The sequence below is a fragment of the Podarcis gaigeae genome (assembly GCF_964106915.1).
Source record: "Podarcis gaigeae genome assembly, chromosome: 12".
Taxonomy (NCBI): domain Eukaryota; kingdom Metazoa; phylum Chordata; class Lepidosauria; order Squamata; family Lacertidae; genus Podarcis; species Podarcis gaigeae.
In genome coordinates, this window is record NC_139688.1 from 11,653,660 (window position 1) to 11,672,254 (window position 18,595).

The following is an 18,595-nucleotide window of genomic DNA, read 5'->3' on the forward strand; positions in this document are numbered from 1 at the left end:
TTGTTTTGAAGACCTTAACAATACTTTTCTAATGACCCATCCTCAAAAAAGAAAAAGAAACATCTTAATTCCCCAAATGCTTTTGGATTTAGATTTTTAAAAATAGATTCCACATACAGTATTTATATGTATATGGGTGTATTGTGTCACATCAAAAGAAAAATGCTCTTACCATCTGTGCCACACTTAACCGTTGATTCTTGAGCAAGGCTGCTATCCATTACTAGTTGGTCCTTGTTGGCTACATCTCCTCCTTCTTCTGTTTCCATTTCATCTGCACAAACTTAAGCATCAAGCACTTTTAAAAATCTCCATGCAGCATTTATTGTATTACTCCCCATCATTAACTTATCTCGGAGCTTGACCTTTTTGCTTCCACAAAATGATATTTTAACAGTGAGCATACACAGTTAATGGTTTACTATGCACAAGCTAATGCAACCACATTACTCTTCCACACCAGCACTGGGGAGAAACAAACTATAATCCCTGGTTTAGCAGTACATGCTTTGATCAAACCATGATCTGTAGCCAAAATTTGTGCTTTCTTTTACTAATCATGGTTTGTTTCGACAAAACCAGTCATAATCTTTGGTTCAGGCATAATGCTATGCCAAAAATTGTGGTATGTTTCATCCCAGTAGTAGATGGGAAGAGTGAAGCAAGCGGGATAAATCCGTACACAGTAAACCGTTAACTATGGTTTACTGTTATGCCTGAATGCTGTCGGCATGATCTGAACGAGCTACATGATAAGTACAAAATTTGGGTATAAGAGAATATCTTATTCATAAGTTATGGGGATGAGTTTCATAATCAACTAGCATACCATATGCACTTCTGTCAGGGTAAAGTGCCCTAAAGCTTGTACTGCTTTAAATTTGGCAGAATTGTAGCTCAAGTATTAAGATTCTTGTACAAATTAACATAGGGACGCAGGTGGCGCTGTGGGTTAAAGCCTCAGCGCCTAGGACTTGCCGATCGAAAGGTCGGCGGTTCGAATCCCTGCGGCGGGGTGCGCTCCAGCTGCTCGGTCCCAGCACCTGCCAACCTAGCAGTTCGAAAGCACCTCCGGGTGCAAGTAGATAAATAGGGACCGCTTACCAGCGGGAAGGTAAACGGCGTTTCCATGTGCGGCTCTGGCTCGCCAGAGCAGCAATGTCACGCTGGCCACGTGACCCAGAAGTGTCTCCGGACAGCGCTGGCCCCTGGCCTCTTAAGTGAGATGGGCGCACAACCCCAGAGTCTGTCAAGACTGGCCCGTACGGGCAGGGGTACCTTTACCTTTACCTTACAAATTAACATTGCCATTTAAGACTGATCCTGGAAATAGCTTGAACCTCAGTGACTTCCACAGACTTTATCAAAGTGTAAAATAGGAAACTTTTATTCTATGTCCATGATTCAATGAAAACAAAGAAGAAATGCTGAACTTGGATTGTAAAACTTGTAAAAGCTGTAAAATCCCAACATTTCAAATTAATAACCTATCTTTTGGTCACAAACTCTCTGTAGTATATCCTAACCTGAAATCTACTTTTAAAAAGCCAGAACAGTAACATGCTTTCATACTAGTAAAACTCATTAAAATGCACAAAAGCAAGCAGGAGCATGGAGACGACCTCTACAAGAATATTAAACTCTTAGCTCCTAAAAAGGAGATCCACAGAGAATATTACTGTTAAAAGGCATATGAATATGTCTTTTTATGTGAAAAAGCCTAGCAAAGTTCAACATGGCAGAACAATTTGGAGTGCTGCTGAATTCAGTAACTAATCTGTTCGTCTTGGAGACTGACATCATTAAAGGGAAAACTTCAGTATGAGGAAATGATCATTTACATTGGTTTCAAATCTGAAATTATTGTACAAAGTAATCTCTCGGGAGTATGGAATGAAACAACCCATCTCCTATAATAGCTTCATATTTTTCTTTGTTGTTAAAATGGCATTGCCACTCTTGCTGTGAGACAGGAATATATTCCACAATTATTCTTCAAGTACAAACCATGGCAAAACCTATTCAATAAAATAGTCTTTTGCTTGGCAGCATGTTCCCCTTTTTAAAAAAAGCTGAGAATGGTGGTATAAAATTCGATATTCAATTTCTGGAATATGTTTTAGTGTTAAAGGTTTTCTGGCTTTGTCCTGAGAGCCTTTGGAGCTTGGCAGGGGGTTGGACTCGATGGCCCTTGTGGTCTCTTCCAACTCTATGATTCTATGACGTACAGTAGTGTGAAATTTTTTAAAAGATTATTGTATCCCCCCCACCCAGTGCTTTTTGGTTGCAATGTTGGCAGCCATAATATTATATAGGAAGTGCTCCCCAAATATCAAATGAAAGACAAGCAGTGGGCATGGAAAATATGAAAGGATAAAGAGTGTATTTTACCTGTATCAGTTTCAGGAAGAAGTTGGGCAGTATCCATCACATCACATGCCTGGGCATGTTCTTCTTCTGCTTCTAAGTATTTGCAAAGACTGCAGGTGTATTCTTTTAAGTGAGTATCCAGTTCGTTATCAGGAAATTTGTCACACTCTATGTGAATCCACCTAAGGGAATCATTAGTCAAAAATTCACATTAATTAATTTATTTAAAATGTCCCACTGAAATCCTATCTTCATTGTTAAAAAAAATAATTTTTGAAACTCTGTATTTTCTGGATTTTGGGGCACCTCAAATCAAACCAATACCTAAAAGGGATTCATAAAAGCATCTGAATCCACTATACTTGCAGAACTGATCCAATGTGCTACATTCACTAATGAGTAATTGTTTCGTGTACATATACATACCGTATTTTTTGCTCTATAAGACTCACTTTTTCCCTCCTAAAAAGGGGAAATGTGTGTGCATCATATGGAGCGAATGCAGGCTGCGTAGCTATCCCAGGAGCCAGAACAGCAAGAGGGATCGCTACGTTCTGAGGGATACGCTAGATTCTGAGAACCTTGTGGCAAGTCTCCTGATGGATGAACAGTAGTTGATACGCATATTATATTGCAGAAAATGAACAGTCTTCATTAGATCAAAGTTAGATGCAACATGGGGCCACTTTAACAAAAAAGGTCTGAGAGCCATTAAGAAGTAACAGAGTTATCCAATAGTTTAAAATGATAGTTAGGTTTCCTACCTTTTGCACATGTGACAACGCAACTTGTCTTTTTGCATGTCTGGATTGGAGGATTTTTCACAGAAAGGACAAGGCAAATTGTCTTGCTGACGGTAACAACTATCACACATAAGACAGTTGTGATGCCACTGACTACTGGTTCGTGTGCCACATTCTGCACATACCCTGCAGTTCTGAAAATATGAGAAAAGGAAGTCTTTCCTGTTTACGATACTATGCTATTGCATCAAAAACAATCACTGGCAAACACATTCTACATTGACAGAAAGAGGAACTTTAATTTTATTTATTTGGAAGTTTAACGAGCAAAACTAGTAGTCCATAATCTATTCAAAACGCAGCCTAAGGGTAAATTTTCACACTGCACTTCCACTAGACAAGAAAGTCTTTGACAAGAATGTCTTTAATGGGACATAGTTCTCTTGCCAGTAGAAACTTAAGTCTCCATGCAGACACGATCAAAAGGATTATTAACCTTTGATGGACAGAAAATAAAATGAAAAGCATCCTTTCTTTCTCCTGAAAATTGAATTATATACTAACTCTTGTCACTGTAAATATAGTCTGAATAAATATCTGCTCCTCTATTGTAAGTTGGGACTTCTTTTTCCTTGTAAATGTCAATTTCAAAGGGGTGATAAACTGATCTCATGATTTCTAAATCTGTACTAAACAGTTAGTAAATTAAGTATGTGAGATAAGAAATAATATTGTGTCATATACTTAGTTTATGTGGGAGGAACCACAACTCAGTGGCAGAGCATCTCCTTTCTATGACAAGGGTAACAGTTTAACCCCCTGTATCTCCAGGAAGAGCTGAAAGACAATCCTGTCTGAAATCCTGAAGAGCTGGTGCCAGTCATTGTTAAAGAATACTGAACTAGACAGAGCAGTGGTGTGACTCAGTATCAGGCAGTTTCCTATATTCCAAGTACTGCTACTATCCATGGCAACTGAGAAAGAACTGCGGTACTGCTGGACTCCCATATCTCAGCTGTCCCAAACCAACATGGTCAACAGTCAGGGTTATGAGAACTGTAGCCTAACAACGTTTGAAGAGCCACAGGTTAGCTACCCTCATTTAAATTAATCCACCCTGACATAATTGCCTGGTTGCTACTGCCTCTTAACATGACAATATGCTTATACTAGGAGAGCAAAAGGGGAACAAGTTCAGCTTCTCTTCTTGTCCTTCCCTCTCCTCACTGTACTACATTGCATATGAATCAAACCTCTTGTTTTCATCCTTAGAAGGTTCTCCTTTACAAAAGTAAAGAAGATCCTACACTGAAGACGTAAATTTATTTTAAAAGCATTATGCAATTGCAAATGTATCCTCTCAAAGTAAACCAGTTTGGAAATGTAGTAAGTACCGTATATTTTTATTGACAGTTAAGTATAGCTACCTACTAATTATTATTATTTGAATAGGAATTTAGTTATTACAAGCTATGAGACTCCAGGAATCTGGCAGGCAGAAATTCTATATAACATCACAAGCATCTGGCTGGAGCGCAATAAATTCCCCATCCAGAAGGCAATAAAAATTACAGAATATTTGGGAAGGAAATAACTAATGCATCTCAGAGAAATGGCATTTATATGAAAACAAGAAACATTTTTCAAAATAAAGCTTACATCTGTTAGTGCAATCAACAGCCTTAAGTATCAGTCTACTTTAACTAGCCATAGGTGTTAAATCTCAGAAAATACACATTGTTCAAATTTTGTAATTATATGTTCCTATATTGACAAAAGTCTAGTTTGGATTGATCATTTTGATCTATTTATATTCCTACACTTATTTTTTCAACCCCTTTCTCTAAAAACATTTTAAAATACATCAAAGGGGGTCACAGACAGTAGTAACAATAAAATACTCCACCAAAATATATTTATGAAAGGTTTGACAATGATTTATATTACTGAATATTATTGAATCCATATTGTTAATATATTATTAAAACATCTCCTTGTACAATTCTCCTAAGTTTTTGGTGGGTTCCTTTTCATCCTGTTTATTAATAAAATCTAGAAAGCAGACCAAGCTGCATAAAATTAATCAATTTCCTTTGTTCTCTTTTTGCCCAAACTTGTCTAGTTGTTTTTTCCACCAATATAACAATTGTTCATACTTTGTTATACCATGCTTCTAATGGCCGAACTTTAGAATTCTTCCAGCATTACATAACTATTATTAGCAACTTATTAACTAATAAATGTGATGCTACAAACAAACAAAATAAACATTTTCTTATATGCGATTTTGACATTTTGGCCACTGAAGAGTGACGCCTTTGGATCCATCTGTATTTCCTACTTTACTGTAAGACTACATTCTTTCAAGATACCTTCCAAAATTCATGCACATATTGGTACACCCAACAATGTGGAAATATGTTCCCCATGCTTCCCATCCCATCAATCAGGTAATGGAGAACCATAAATATGACTAAGGGTAGTTGGAGTCATATACCAGCAGAGAAAAACTTTCAGAGGATTTTCCTGTATTTTTGCGAAGATTGAATATAATGCCTTTGCAAGCCAATTACTATTTCAATCCTCTGTTATTTCTTTAAAATATCATGCTCATGTTTCATTTAAACTTTGGATTGATCCAATTTGTCTCAACTATCAAAATTTTGTAAAAAATAAATAAAAATTCCATCCCTTTTATTATGGAATCAGTCACAAGCATGAACAACTCAACTCTTGATATCTTGATTTCAGTTATAGAAAAGAACTTGGGTGTTATTAGAAGCAGTTTATTGATACCATGCCCAATTCTTCTTTCAGCTGAAGACCTGATTTGGGAGTCACTACTGCAAACAGATCACATATGGATACTATACAAATTTTTCCACTGGTTAAAATATTGAATTTTGTCCCTATTGACAAGCCATAGGTGTATTAAAAAGGGAGTAAGCAGAGAGAAACATGGAAAGAGTTTACACTGCCATTTCCTCCACACTACAAGTGTGCAATTAAGGAAGGGATTATCTATAGCTTCTTGATACTTTTAATTGGTATAAAAGGTAAACCTTGAACCCTATACTTGGTCAACCCCTTTGTTTCAATATTAATCTACTGATTTTCCGCTTTACTATGAAGTAATTTAAGAATATGTCTCAGTTGAAAAGCCCCATAATCATTATATATTTGGCATACTTATTCCTCTTTTTTGCACAGGCAGGTAGCCGTGTTGGTCTGCCGTAGTCAAAACAAAACAAAAATTCCTTCCAGTAGCACCTTAGAGTCCAACTAAGTTAGTTATTGGTATGCGCTTTCGTGTACATGCACACTTCTTCAGATACCTCTTTTTTTGCACTTATTTTAAAAAATTGTGATTGGCAGAAGTAAAGGTCACTTGAAAATCAACATGAGATTAACCAGAGATTCTGTGTGTTGCTATTCAGTAGCTGAAGTGAGTTCAGTGGGCTAAAAGAACATGAAAGCAGGCTTCTTATGTAATCAACTTCCAATTTCAAAATGTAAACTCACTTTGCATTTCCAGCCATTTGTTGGTACAGAGTCCATAACTGGTTGTAAACAAAAAGTATGATACCCTTTGTCACATGTATCACACACAAGCATCTTGTTGTCTTCTCCAGAATGCCTAGGAAAGAGGTTAGCAGGTTAAGCTTGCTGGATAGGAAGGAAAAGACTTTAAAAAACAAAATAGCACTTTGCAGCAAGGTAGCTAAGCACAAAACAGTAAAGCACCGACTATAAAATAAGTTAGATGATCCAATGCTGAAGCCTGAAGTCACATCTAATAATATAGAGCCAATACTTCAGTTTCATTACTTGACTCTATTAAATATCATGCTACTCCACCAGTTCAACATTTCAATAATAATTATGCACTCACAAATATTAATAACAAATGGTAGAAAGGGAGAATTAAAAAGTCTAACAACTCTTAATTGTTATGGAAGTAATGAAATACCAATCAAAGCCTTGCCATATATGCTAAAGTTGCTGCAGATAATGTGAGAAGTGAATGATACTGGGGAAGTGAGTAGGTGGGAGAGGTCTTTTCTTTGCACTAGTCTAAATACCCTCCTTGAAACCAATTCAACTAGGGCTCTGTTGTGCCGTGCTTTGGGCCAGTAAACAAACAGAATCCACAATCCATTGTGGGTCTCCAGCACCAAGAGCAAATATTCCTAATGGAAAGTTTTCTCCACTCTTCACTCAAGAGTGAAGAAGCCATATCCAACAGTTTGGTAAGCAAATCATGTTTGGTTATGGAAATCAGGGACCATTCCCATAAACCTGCCCAAGTGCTTATCTTCAAGTTCCACAGAAGAAGAAAAGGAGGTCACAGCATTTAGTTAAAATCTCCTACACCTTTTATAACCATGGTCAAGACATTAAAACAGGTTTCCAAGTCTGCATCACCTCTCAATTTCTGCCTCAGACAGTACCCTCTCCCATTTTAAATAATAGAATTTTATGGGAATTTCCTCTTCCAACTACCAAAGCACCTTGTCTCCATTATCAGGCTCTGGTGACTTCAGAACTGTCACAGGACAGGGTTGGGTTTCACAACTCCCTGCAGTTCTAAACACAATAAAACCACAGTCTACTTTTGCTTACTTGCAGTTCTGGCACACTTTGCAATCGGGACACTGCCAACCTGCCCGTTTTATAGGTGTCACTTGTATATCCAGGCACATTCCATGGTAATGCTGGCCACAGGTAGTACAAAAAAGCTGATCTAAGAGGTCGCCAGGGCTATCACACACTGCACAGTTTGCTTCTTCCTTTGCTGTAAATTAACAGATGAATTTTGCATCATTTTAGAAGGAGTCGTCATAAAGCTTTACATTATATAAATATTTTTATCTCGTTATTCCAACGCTATACAAGAATTACATAAGCTGGCAAAATACAACTGAAGAATATATAAGAAATAAGATGTTTAAGTGCATATGAAAGCAGACTGTGCATAATGACACTTTGCATAGCAAACTGCTTCACACAGGTTACATCATTTAAAAATGAAACTAGTATTGGAAAATTTGTCCTCTAATACTTTTAAAAGCATAGTGGGAACAATTATTTACTAGTATATTAAGAGTGATGATTGCAGAGTGGGTGGGTAAGCAGCCACAAGGAAGCCAATGGTAGGCAGCCTGGCTTCCTTTCCTTATTTCTCATGAGTTTGTTTGAAGAGCTACAGATTGGGAAAGGAGGGAAATGGATTTCCTGCCACTTTCCTGACTGTAACCCTTCACCTTACTCAGAGCAGCTAGAATTAAAGACTGGAAGTTGGGAAAGGCTGGGACATAACTCTCTTCCCCAATTCCCTTTTATTATAGTTAAATAAAAGTTAAGCAATAAAGAATTGATCTGGATCCAGTAACAAAAAAAGGAATTTTGTACTGATCATCAATAGGTATGAACTGCAGCTTTAGCTCACTACTGCTACTTACATCTTTGTGGAGCCTGGTCAATGTGGTCTGGGCAAAGAAGGGAAAAATTATTAAAGTCCTGAAAAGTGCCTGCTCCAGCAGCACATGGATAATGGTACATCTGGGTGCATTTCTCTTCACAGCATTTGATAGTGGCTCCAAGGTGCTTGCAATATGCACATCGCTGAAAAACAAAGCATGCACCTATTTAGTATTGTGTATAAAATCAATCCCACTAGGCAGAAGGTTCACAGGAATATAGCATTTTTCTGTGTGCTATGAGTTTTTCAATACTTCCTAGGTTTAGTCTCACAATCTTTGTGTGAGTTATACTAGGAAAACAGATAGTGACTTAGTCCAAGTCATCCAGTAGACCTCAGAGTTTACTGGAGATTGGGATTTGTATTTCCTGTTCAAAACCAATAATCCATTTACTGTAGGCACACTGAAATACACACCTCTAGTGGTTTTTGTTTTGCACAATGAACAATCCACTCAGAGGGCCATGCTATGCACAAACAGTGGAGTTTTCAGACTGAAGATATTCCAGTACAATTTATCCAACACAATATATTTTTCAGTCCCTTTCATTATCCCAGCCATAACTTTTAAGAAAAAATTAACAGCATGGAATTCGCAACAAAATAGAGTATGGTGATTCATAAATGAATTTATTACAGCAAACCATTAAATAAATTATTCACTTCATCTATATGAATTATATCAGACATATAAGTAGAGTAGGCATTTTCTTAACATGTTCAATGTGCTCATTATGTTAAATATCCACTAGTTTTTCTTGTTACTGGTTTGTGATTGGTACACAAGTTAATAAAATAGATCTTGGAAGATACTAAAAGTACCATGGAAAGCAAAATTATGAATATATTAGCAGAACATATCATTAAACTGAATATATCTGTATAACAATATGACAGACTACCTAAATAATCAGTATTTATTAGCATGCTTGTACCTGTGGAAAAATATGAGGAATGACTTAAAATGTGATGCCATTATATATCAGAAAAGATACTGCATTATCCATCTCATAAAACATTACAGATACAAATAGTTTCAATCATTTCATTTTTCATTGTAACATGATTGAAGGGTATCATGTCAGTAAAGGGAGCATATTTAGCTTCTGTTTCTAGATTTGCGTTTTGTCATTGATTATATATTTATTAATTTTGTGTTATATGCACCAGTTTATGGTGTCTGGAGTTTTCTACCCTTAAAAGCAAGAGAAATCAATGTTTTTAATTCTTCGAAGCAAACAGGTTTGTTTTTTTAAAATTAAAATTATTTACAAACACAATACCTTTAATAGTATCCTAATTACCGTACAACAATCTAAACACACACAAATCAGTCATAAATGATGAACACAGTAAATGTTTTAAAGACATACTCATAGCAAGTAATTCAAATTACAGATATTACATGTAACAGCCACCATAGCCCAGGACAAATGAGCCCAGGTCTTCACTTGCCGTGAAAAAAATAAAATAAAGGGAGGTGCCAAACTGTTCTCCCTTATCAGGGAGTTTCACAACATCAGTGCAACGATAAAGAATGCCTTGCTCTAAGCCCTCACTGTTGTAACTTCCTGAAAATACAGGATCCAAAACAAAGTTATCCTATCCAGCTTCAGCGGCTGGTGTGGAATATGCAGAAGGTACTTCTTCAGGTATGCAGGGATATAAGAATTTAAATTTAACCTAGCACAGAAGGATAATTTAGCATTGAACTTCTGCTGCTGTAAGATTATTCCTTAGGAATTGAGGATAGAAATCTTGTTACCTAGAAGAAGTCAACAGCTGCATAAAAAAGCACTGATCCATTAACTGTCCAGATACAGCACTCAGTGTGGGGGCATTAAACTTTACTATCTAGACCAAACATTTTAAATTTTACATATCAAATTATTTCAATTGTAGTGATCAAGAGATGCTTTGCATAGGGGCCTATTATATTTCCATCTTCCATTAAATCATCTTTTTTCCACTATTGGGCATACGCAAATGAAGTGAGGAAATAATTAACAGATTGAATAATATGCAATAGACTGCAGAATTCAAGTCTTTTCCTCCTTGGGATTTCTACTGTCTGCAACAACAGCATGCCTAGGCACACTGCAGGACCAAGTCTAATTAGTGAAAAGCAAAAGCAAATTGGAATACAGCACACAGATAAACTGAGCAACACACATTGCAGATTGCTATAAAGTGCTGCACCTAACAACATGGTATAATTTAAAATTCAACATACACATGTTTAAAAGCTTTGGCAGTCCCTTAGGTCAGTGTCAAGACAGCTTCCTCCATTTGCCTCAGCTGCAGGAGTGCTAACCGTGGTCCTGAACCTACTGAACTCTGAATTAGCACCTTGATCCTTGTCCAGGGTCCTGACCTTGCCTTAGATCCTGGCCAATTCTGAAGCTCTGGGCCATCAACTCCTCTCACAAGGGATAGGGATAGTTGGGAGAGAAGGAAGCACATTTCCTTGCAACCCTGGTGACATTCACACATAAGGCAAAAGCAGGAAGTAACCTTCAGGGAGCTGCTGCCACTTCCTGTACCTCTCTATTAACCTCAGTTCAAGGCTTCCTGCTTTAATGGCAGGCCATTGTCTCTCAATGTGCCAATGGCTTCTGAAAAGCTTATGCCCTAATCTCTCATAAGCAGAATTCTCTCCACAACTGAAGACTGAAATGGTGCCACTTTTTAAGTTACTAATATAATCTGAGTTGAGAACATATCTTCCATAACAAATTAGCATGTCTCCTTAGGAAGGTCAACTTCAGTCTGGAAATCACTACTTCATAACTCAATTAAAATACCTTGCCATTTTGCTGAATTTGTCATATAATCACTATAATGTATCAACGCTTACTATTGTTCAGCCACTGACATCCAACCTGTACATAGCAACAATTTGTCTAGTATGTTAGAGTGCAGTTAAACTGTGTAGCAATATATTTATTTAAAGTTTATATCACAGCTTTTTTTTAAAAAAAAAAGGTTCAAAGTGGCTAATAAAAAATAGAATAAGACACATAAAATCATTACTATTAAAGAGAAACATAAGCCAGGAAAAATATCTTAAGTACTGTATCAAAAGCCCTTGAGCTAAAGTTCACTAATAACCAAATATTTTCCCAAAAGAAAGGTTTTCACACTTGATAGAAGACCAACAAGACAGAAGCAAGACAGATTACTCTGGGCAGGGAATTTCAATGTCTAGGGACAGCCACTGAAAATATTCCAGTGAAAATAAAATTGATATTATTGATATTATTTGTTACATTTCCTTTTAAAATGCTGTAGGTGGCCATATTCAATATGCATCATATACAAATACAACTGCACTGTGGATATTGGAATTTTTTACCCCAACTTTCCAATGTATATGGTTCCCATTATTTTAAAAAACGCACACAGCAAATTTAAAAGGAGTTCCTGTTTTTAAAACGTACAATAATTACAAACGCATATAACTTTTCTAAACTACTTACTTATTTATTTGACAGTCTTTAAACTCCATTGGGCAATCAAGTTAGCAGCACTGACCCCCTCAACTTCACACTGTTTCCTCCTCAAGTTATCAGCCAAATTTTACGCAAGGGGATTGCATTAAATTAGATTTTCAGAAATGAGAAAAATCTGGATAAACTTGAGAAACAGTGAAAAATGCCTCACACATGTTGATTTACAATATTATGCAGAGAAACAGAGGAGGGTAGGAAATGAAAGGCATTGAAGTGAACCCTTACAACACATGGTAAAAAACCATGTCGGCAATTAGAAGCATTTGGAAACTTAGCAAGAAAACCACTTTTATAAACAATGTGGTTTATGAAATCTGAATAAGAAACAAAAAAACCCATAAGGAAATCAGCATTTGTTTAAACCATACACAAGTGATAAAGCACTCAGAAGTAGTAAATCCCTACAGGGAAGTTTTACAACAGCTGCTGACTGGAAGGCTTATTTTTTCCCCTGCAGCAGAAGCACTGTTTTGCTACAAACGAGACTAGAAGTTATGATCCAAGGAGCTCAAGTATGTTGTTATTGTAACTCTGCCTGACCTTTAACAAAGAAGAGTTCAAACAGCACACGATTAAAATGTTTTTAAAGGTGTGTTACATAAAAGCTACCACTGCAATTCTGAAGCACAGAAATATTTCATAAGGATATTTTTTGAAGGGAAAAAAATCAGGAAATGTCAAAGCACACTGCACAACTGACTGAATGGAATTTAAAGCAGCCGCAGGTAGGGCATTTGAGATTGGCTAAAGATGCCTCTTAGCAGACACCTTTATTCGGCAGAACAAAACTTTGTTTTGCATGATCAAGAAAGCAAGCTCTCAGAACAAGCAGTTTTCCATGGTTAGTACAGAACTAACAGCTTTGACATGTTATTTGTCTTGGATAAATATTCTGCTTAGTGCTACTGAACTAACTAGAAAATTAAGACCCAGCATCCATATCTTCCATATAGCTAACAATGGCCTATTTTCTCCCATATCTTTTTTTCAGTTTCTTCCTGGTTTCCTGGTTGTTTCACACATTTCCAGCCATGCATTCTATCTTTCCTTCTACTTAGAACCATATAATTGTAGAGTTGGAGGTGAACCCAAGGGTCATCTACTCCAGCCCCCTGCAGTGCAGGTATCTCAACTAGATCATATGTGACAGATGGCCATCCAGCCTCTGCTTAAAAAAACAAACAAAACCCTAAGGAAGGAGAGTCCATTCTACTATCTAACAGCTCTTACGGTCAGAATACTCTTCCTGAGGTTTAACTGAAATCTCCTTCCTTGTAACTTGAATACATTGGCTCAGGTCTTACCCTCCGGAGTAGGAGAAAACAAGATTGCTCCATCTTCCATGCGACAGCCCTTTAGATATTTGATGATGGCTATCATATCTCTTCTCAGTCTGTTCTTGTCCAGGTTAAACAGACCAAACTCCCTCAACCATTCCTCATAAGGCTTGGTTTCCATACCCTTTATCATCTTGGTTGCCATTTCAGCTTGTCAATATCCTTCCCAAACTATGTGAGCACAGAACTGGACACAGTACTCCAGGTGTGGTCTGATCAAGGCAGAATAGAGCGGGACTATTAATTCCCTTGAACTATACCTTTGTTGATAGAGTCTAGAATAGCATTACCTTTTTTGCTGCAACATCAGACTGTTGACTCATGGTAACCCATAGGAATAAGTAGATACAATTCTGCCGTTGCTTAATTAAATAAGTTTCCATAGATCAGTCAAGAGAACCAAAAAGAGAGCAATTCTAGCCTGATTACTCTTTCCCTTTTTTCTTAGCTTTGCCATTTCCCCCAATATGGAGGAGCTGGCGCTTCAATTTCTGTCATGAAGGAAAACAAAAAAATTAAAAAGGCACCTGTGCGAAGAAGAAACAGAGGCAGAGATCATGCTTTCTTTTTATTCCAGCTAGAATGAAAGAAAGTGCTTAAGCGGAATGTGACAGGAACTCAGGATCATATGATTCTTCACAATGCAAAACTTATTCATCTGATGTCATGGAAGTCCATAGTGAAAGGGAAAAGGGGTTGAGTGATCCCAAAAGAAGTTCTTAATTACAAGGAGAGCTTCTGGCTGCTGGATATAACAAATACATAGCAGGTGTCTTCTAGAGAGGAAAAATTCCCTTACCTATCCCTTTGTGGTGACTTCCCTTTTTCTCTATTATAGCTGCCTTTTGCATACCTATTTCCTATTCTCCAAGTCAGGACCTTAATGCTAAATTGGGTTCTCTCTAAACAGTACTGATTTGCCATAAGCCAACTCTTACAGCTAATTTGTCTATATTGCACCCATATAAAGCAATTAAGACAGCAAATGTTAAAACATTATTGTAATTTCTAATCTATTAAAAGCTATGTAAAATTTAATCTGTCTGCTGCTCATCTTGACCACATTAGTCAAACAAATTCTTCCACAGTACAGGCATACCTCAGAGATATTGCAGTTCAGTGCCAGATCACCGCAATGAAGTATCACAATAAAGAAAATCACACTTTTTTTTACTTTTTTTTTAAAGTTTCCCAGTGCATATAAAAAATAAGTTCACACTATACTATACTGTATTATATTAAGCCAGGCCCCACTGGTTGCAGGGGCAGCAGGGGGGAAAACCCGGCTCCAATCCTTGCCAGCTCCACTCCCATGGCCAGAAGAGGGGCAGTGGGGGGGCCAGGCTGCACCAGCATCCTCATATGGAGCAATATCCACAACGCGCAATAATGTGAAGTGGAATAAAACAAGGTATGCCTGTATATTATTTTTCTCAAGCATTTTGTTGTATTTTAGATCTACAAATGGATAAAGAAGGAGAGGACACACTGGGACTACTTTCCACACTCCCTATTATTTTTCAATTATTTCCCATTTCTTTATTTTACAACTTAAAAATTTAAATAACTTAATTGCTGCATGAGCTTTCAACATATATTAAGACTAGCCTTATTCAGCATTTCCTGGGGGGACTAAACACATTTGCCAACTTTCTGTACTGAATTCCACAGTACATTAAACATGATTCTTAGCTGAAGCAATTAACTGTTAAGTAAATTGTATAGTTTTGATAAATATTTGAAAACATTGATTCTTCAATTCTTTAACTATGTCCCAAAACAGATGTGCACAACTGCAAATTCTATTTGCTTCCTGGTTTCTGAAGTGTAATGACATTTTTACAACCACACACGATGCCCTCACCCAGGAGTAAAACAAACCATAATAATTCTTCACCATCTGCTTCTTAATTTTGCATTCAGTTAACTTTGCATTCCAAACTAAAAATCATTTATTTCATAACACACATTGCTCAATTGGTAGAAATTATAGCTGGTAATTTTTAAGGGCTTATATCTGTAATGTTTCCATTGCTCTTAATTTAAGTACTATTAAAGCTACCATATGGAAGACCCATGTTTATTCTACCCCAAGAACCATTGCCCATTATAGCAAGATGGTCATTTGCACGCTCTCCCAGTTCTGCCCCCCCCCCAGTATCATACAATTGCATTTAAAAGGTATGGGGAATATTGGAACTTTTGCAGCATATTCACAAATATGTGTTTTTAAGAAAGTTACACTGATTAAATACATCAAGATCTGCAAGCTCACATATACAGCTTTATCTCACTTTTCTGACTAAACATAAAGCACCTAGTGTGCCTGAAGGGGTGGGGGGGGGTGCTAAAGCTCCACAGTGTAACTGAAACAGAATGAACAAAGCTATACAATTGTAGAAAATACCAAAATCCACAGAGGGAGAGATAATTTCAAATGCTGCCAAAGGCCTTGGTAAATAAAAGGTTTTCTTTTTTAACTGGCACCTAAATAATACAGTGAGTGGTTGCCAAATGAAACTGGGGAGGTGATTTCACAGTCTAGTTGCAATCCCAGAAAAGGGTCTGCCTGCCTGGCTACCTAACTTAGCAGCAAATAGTGTAAGCAGATGGAACGGAACATGAGCACACACACACACACACACACACACGGGCAGAGTTGTATAGGAACAGGCAGTCCTTAACATACCCTAGTCCGTGGCTGGCTTTAAAGGTTAAAAACAGCTGTTTGAATTGTGCCTAGAGACAAACTGGCAGGTAGCGCAAGTCCTTACGCACTGGAGACATATACTCAGACCTAAGAGCCCTACATAATGACCTGGTGGCTATGTTCTGTACGAGTGGAAAATTTCTGGACAGTCTTCAGAGGCAGTCCTGGACATAAGACTGCAGTACTTTAAACTTGGATGTAATCGGCTTCCGATTCTGCTTTGCCTTAATAGAGACAGACCCCACGATAGCGGGAGATTGTTGGCGAAGGAAAAACAAGGATGATTGGAGGTAATTATCCTTGCAAATTCCCCCCAGGGATTGGAGTGGGGTGGGGAATGGGCTTCACTTGCAGTTCGTCCCAGTACCTGGCTCTCGCTCTGGCATGGAATGCAGGGGGCAGGAAGGCGCTGAGTGCAAAAGCACTTCACCTGCCGAAAAGCCTCCAACACCACCATTAAGAAGCAGAGGTTCTTAATTGGACTAAGGTACAGGCATGTGCTAGAAGAGATGAGATCACAAACCGCAGAACAAAACCAACCACAAGGACTTTAAGGTTTGAACTTGAGATAAGACTTCATTCAGTGCAAAAGACGGTGGGGGGAGGGCAGCCTATGATTTCTTTATTTAAAGTTTTCTTCTCTACATTTATGATTTGGCGATCCTCGTCTGAATGTTCAAATTATATTTGTACAAGCGAGGATGGAAGAAAGTGGATTATAAATATGGAATATAACATCAACTGGAACCATGGGTGTAAAAAAAGGAAAAGGGGAGGTAAGCTCAATTTTGCAAAAGGTTTACAATAGAAACTTAGAGCTGACTCTTCCACATCCTTTATTATTTATGGAGCGAACTCAATAATGCTAAGAGGACTTGGAATTTAATTTAATTGGAAGTATAATTGCTCATATATCTTCAGTTGGAAGGAAGGATGAAAGGAGTCTGTTAACTGCCAAGGAACTGATAAGGTTCTTTATTGAGTCATCTGCAGTTTGACAGACGGCTCTTCTTCCCAGACTGAGAGGAAAAATGGTGAAAACAGGTTATTTATTGGGACTGAGTGACTTTTGCAGCTAATGTTAAAGTTGCAAAACAATTAAGCATGGGACGGAGCGATGGAGAAATTTCTGGAACAATGGGATATCAGCTCCGCCCAAGGCATGATGGATAACAGCAACAACCAGGGGAATGAGAGATATAACATCTTACAAGGACAGGAAGAAACACCATGGACAGAATAATTGCCACACACAGCAAGAACAAGGATATAGTTTGAGTTCCTCACTTGTACCTTTAGAAACGATTTAACGTGTCAACACGAATAGAAGTTATTAATATTGTAGTTGTTGTATAAGGGATTATTATTATGACTGAAATGGAATGGAAATCAATAAGATTTTGAAAAGCAGAAATTAACCAAATAATCAATTCATTAAATCGGGCACGTGGGGGCCCCACTTTATTGAAATTATAAAATTCAGTATTTGAACGATTGGTATTAATTATTGTATTATAAATTGGTATTGTTATAATGAGGCTATTACTGGATTGTAATTGAAAAATAAAAATTATTATCAATAAACCTTGATGTTATCAAAGCAGTTATCATGGCAAGATCAAGTTAATTCAGAAGAGCTCCTGCTAACTAAGCAATGAAAGGTGCTTTTAGGCTACAGATGCCACTTGCACATGCAACTGCAGATTTGGATCTAAAAAGCACATCCAAATTGCAGACCTGATCTTTCTGGAAGGGTCAAATCCTATAGAAACAGGCTGAATATTAATTAATACAATAATTTTTGCAACCCACCAACATAGTCCTCATCTGGTCTAGCTTCAAGTTACAAGGCACCTGTTCAGAACTTTCACTACCTTACCTGGTTTAGGTAAGCAGAGCTGGGCATCGCCTACATTTTTTCCTAGCACATCTTTCAGCATTAGATAGCAAGGGATATGGAATCTTGCAGAACCCCAGTGCACAAATGCTATGGGCCAGGCAGAGGTTCCCTTGCAACACCTTCTGGAATCAACTCACTAGGCAGAAAAGAACCACTGGAGCACAGTGTCCCCAAGACCTACCCTTTACTGGTGACTTCAGAAGATTCTCATATCAATTAATACTAGAAACTACTGAGAGGTGTAGTCAGCAGGGAAACCAACAACATGGGCACAGCACAACATCCTTTCCCTCAAATTTTTAAGGCATCCCCTTCTTTCTTTTGGCTGTGCAATACGTTATGAATCAGGAACATGGAAAGCTTATTATGTTAGATATGCCTGTGTTGATTTAACCAGGTTTTTTGCTTGAAAGAGCCAACTATAACAAAAATAAATAATAAATAAATATAGATAGATAGATAATAAGTGTGACATTTTTTGTTATGCGTGTTATTTGGTATTTTTTAAATCTATGAAAAATATTGTATGATTGTATTAAAA

The 18,595-nt window shown here is 37.4% G+C and overlaps 1 protein-coding gene across 22 annotated transcripts in view; it reads right to left on the bottom strand.

Moving 5' to 3' along the window:
* KMT2C (lysine methyltransferase 2C) overlaps positions 1–18,595 on the bottom strand; it is a 151,828-nt gene that overhangs the window by 75,185 nt on the left and 58,048 nt on the right. For all 22 annotated transcript variants that reach the window (XM_083704439.1, XM_083704435.1, XM_083704423.1 and 19 more), the window contains exons 7-12: positions 8,576–8,738; positions 7,737–7,908; positions 6,636–6,750; positions 3,135–3,307; positions 2,392–2,552; positions 173–283 (exon numbers count right to left, since the gene is read on the bottom strand). In XM_083704439.1, the coding sequence (XP_083560565.1) occupies positions 173–283; positions 2,392–2,552; positions 3,135–3,307; positions 6,636–6,750; positions 7,737–7,908; positions 8,576–8,738 (895 nt within the window). The remainder of the gene's footprint in view (positions 1–172; positions 284–2,391; positions 2,553–3,134; positions 3,308–6,635; positions 6,751–7,736; positions 7,909–8,575; positions 8,739–18,595) is intronic.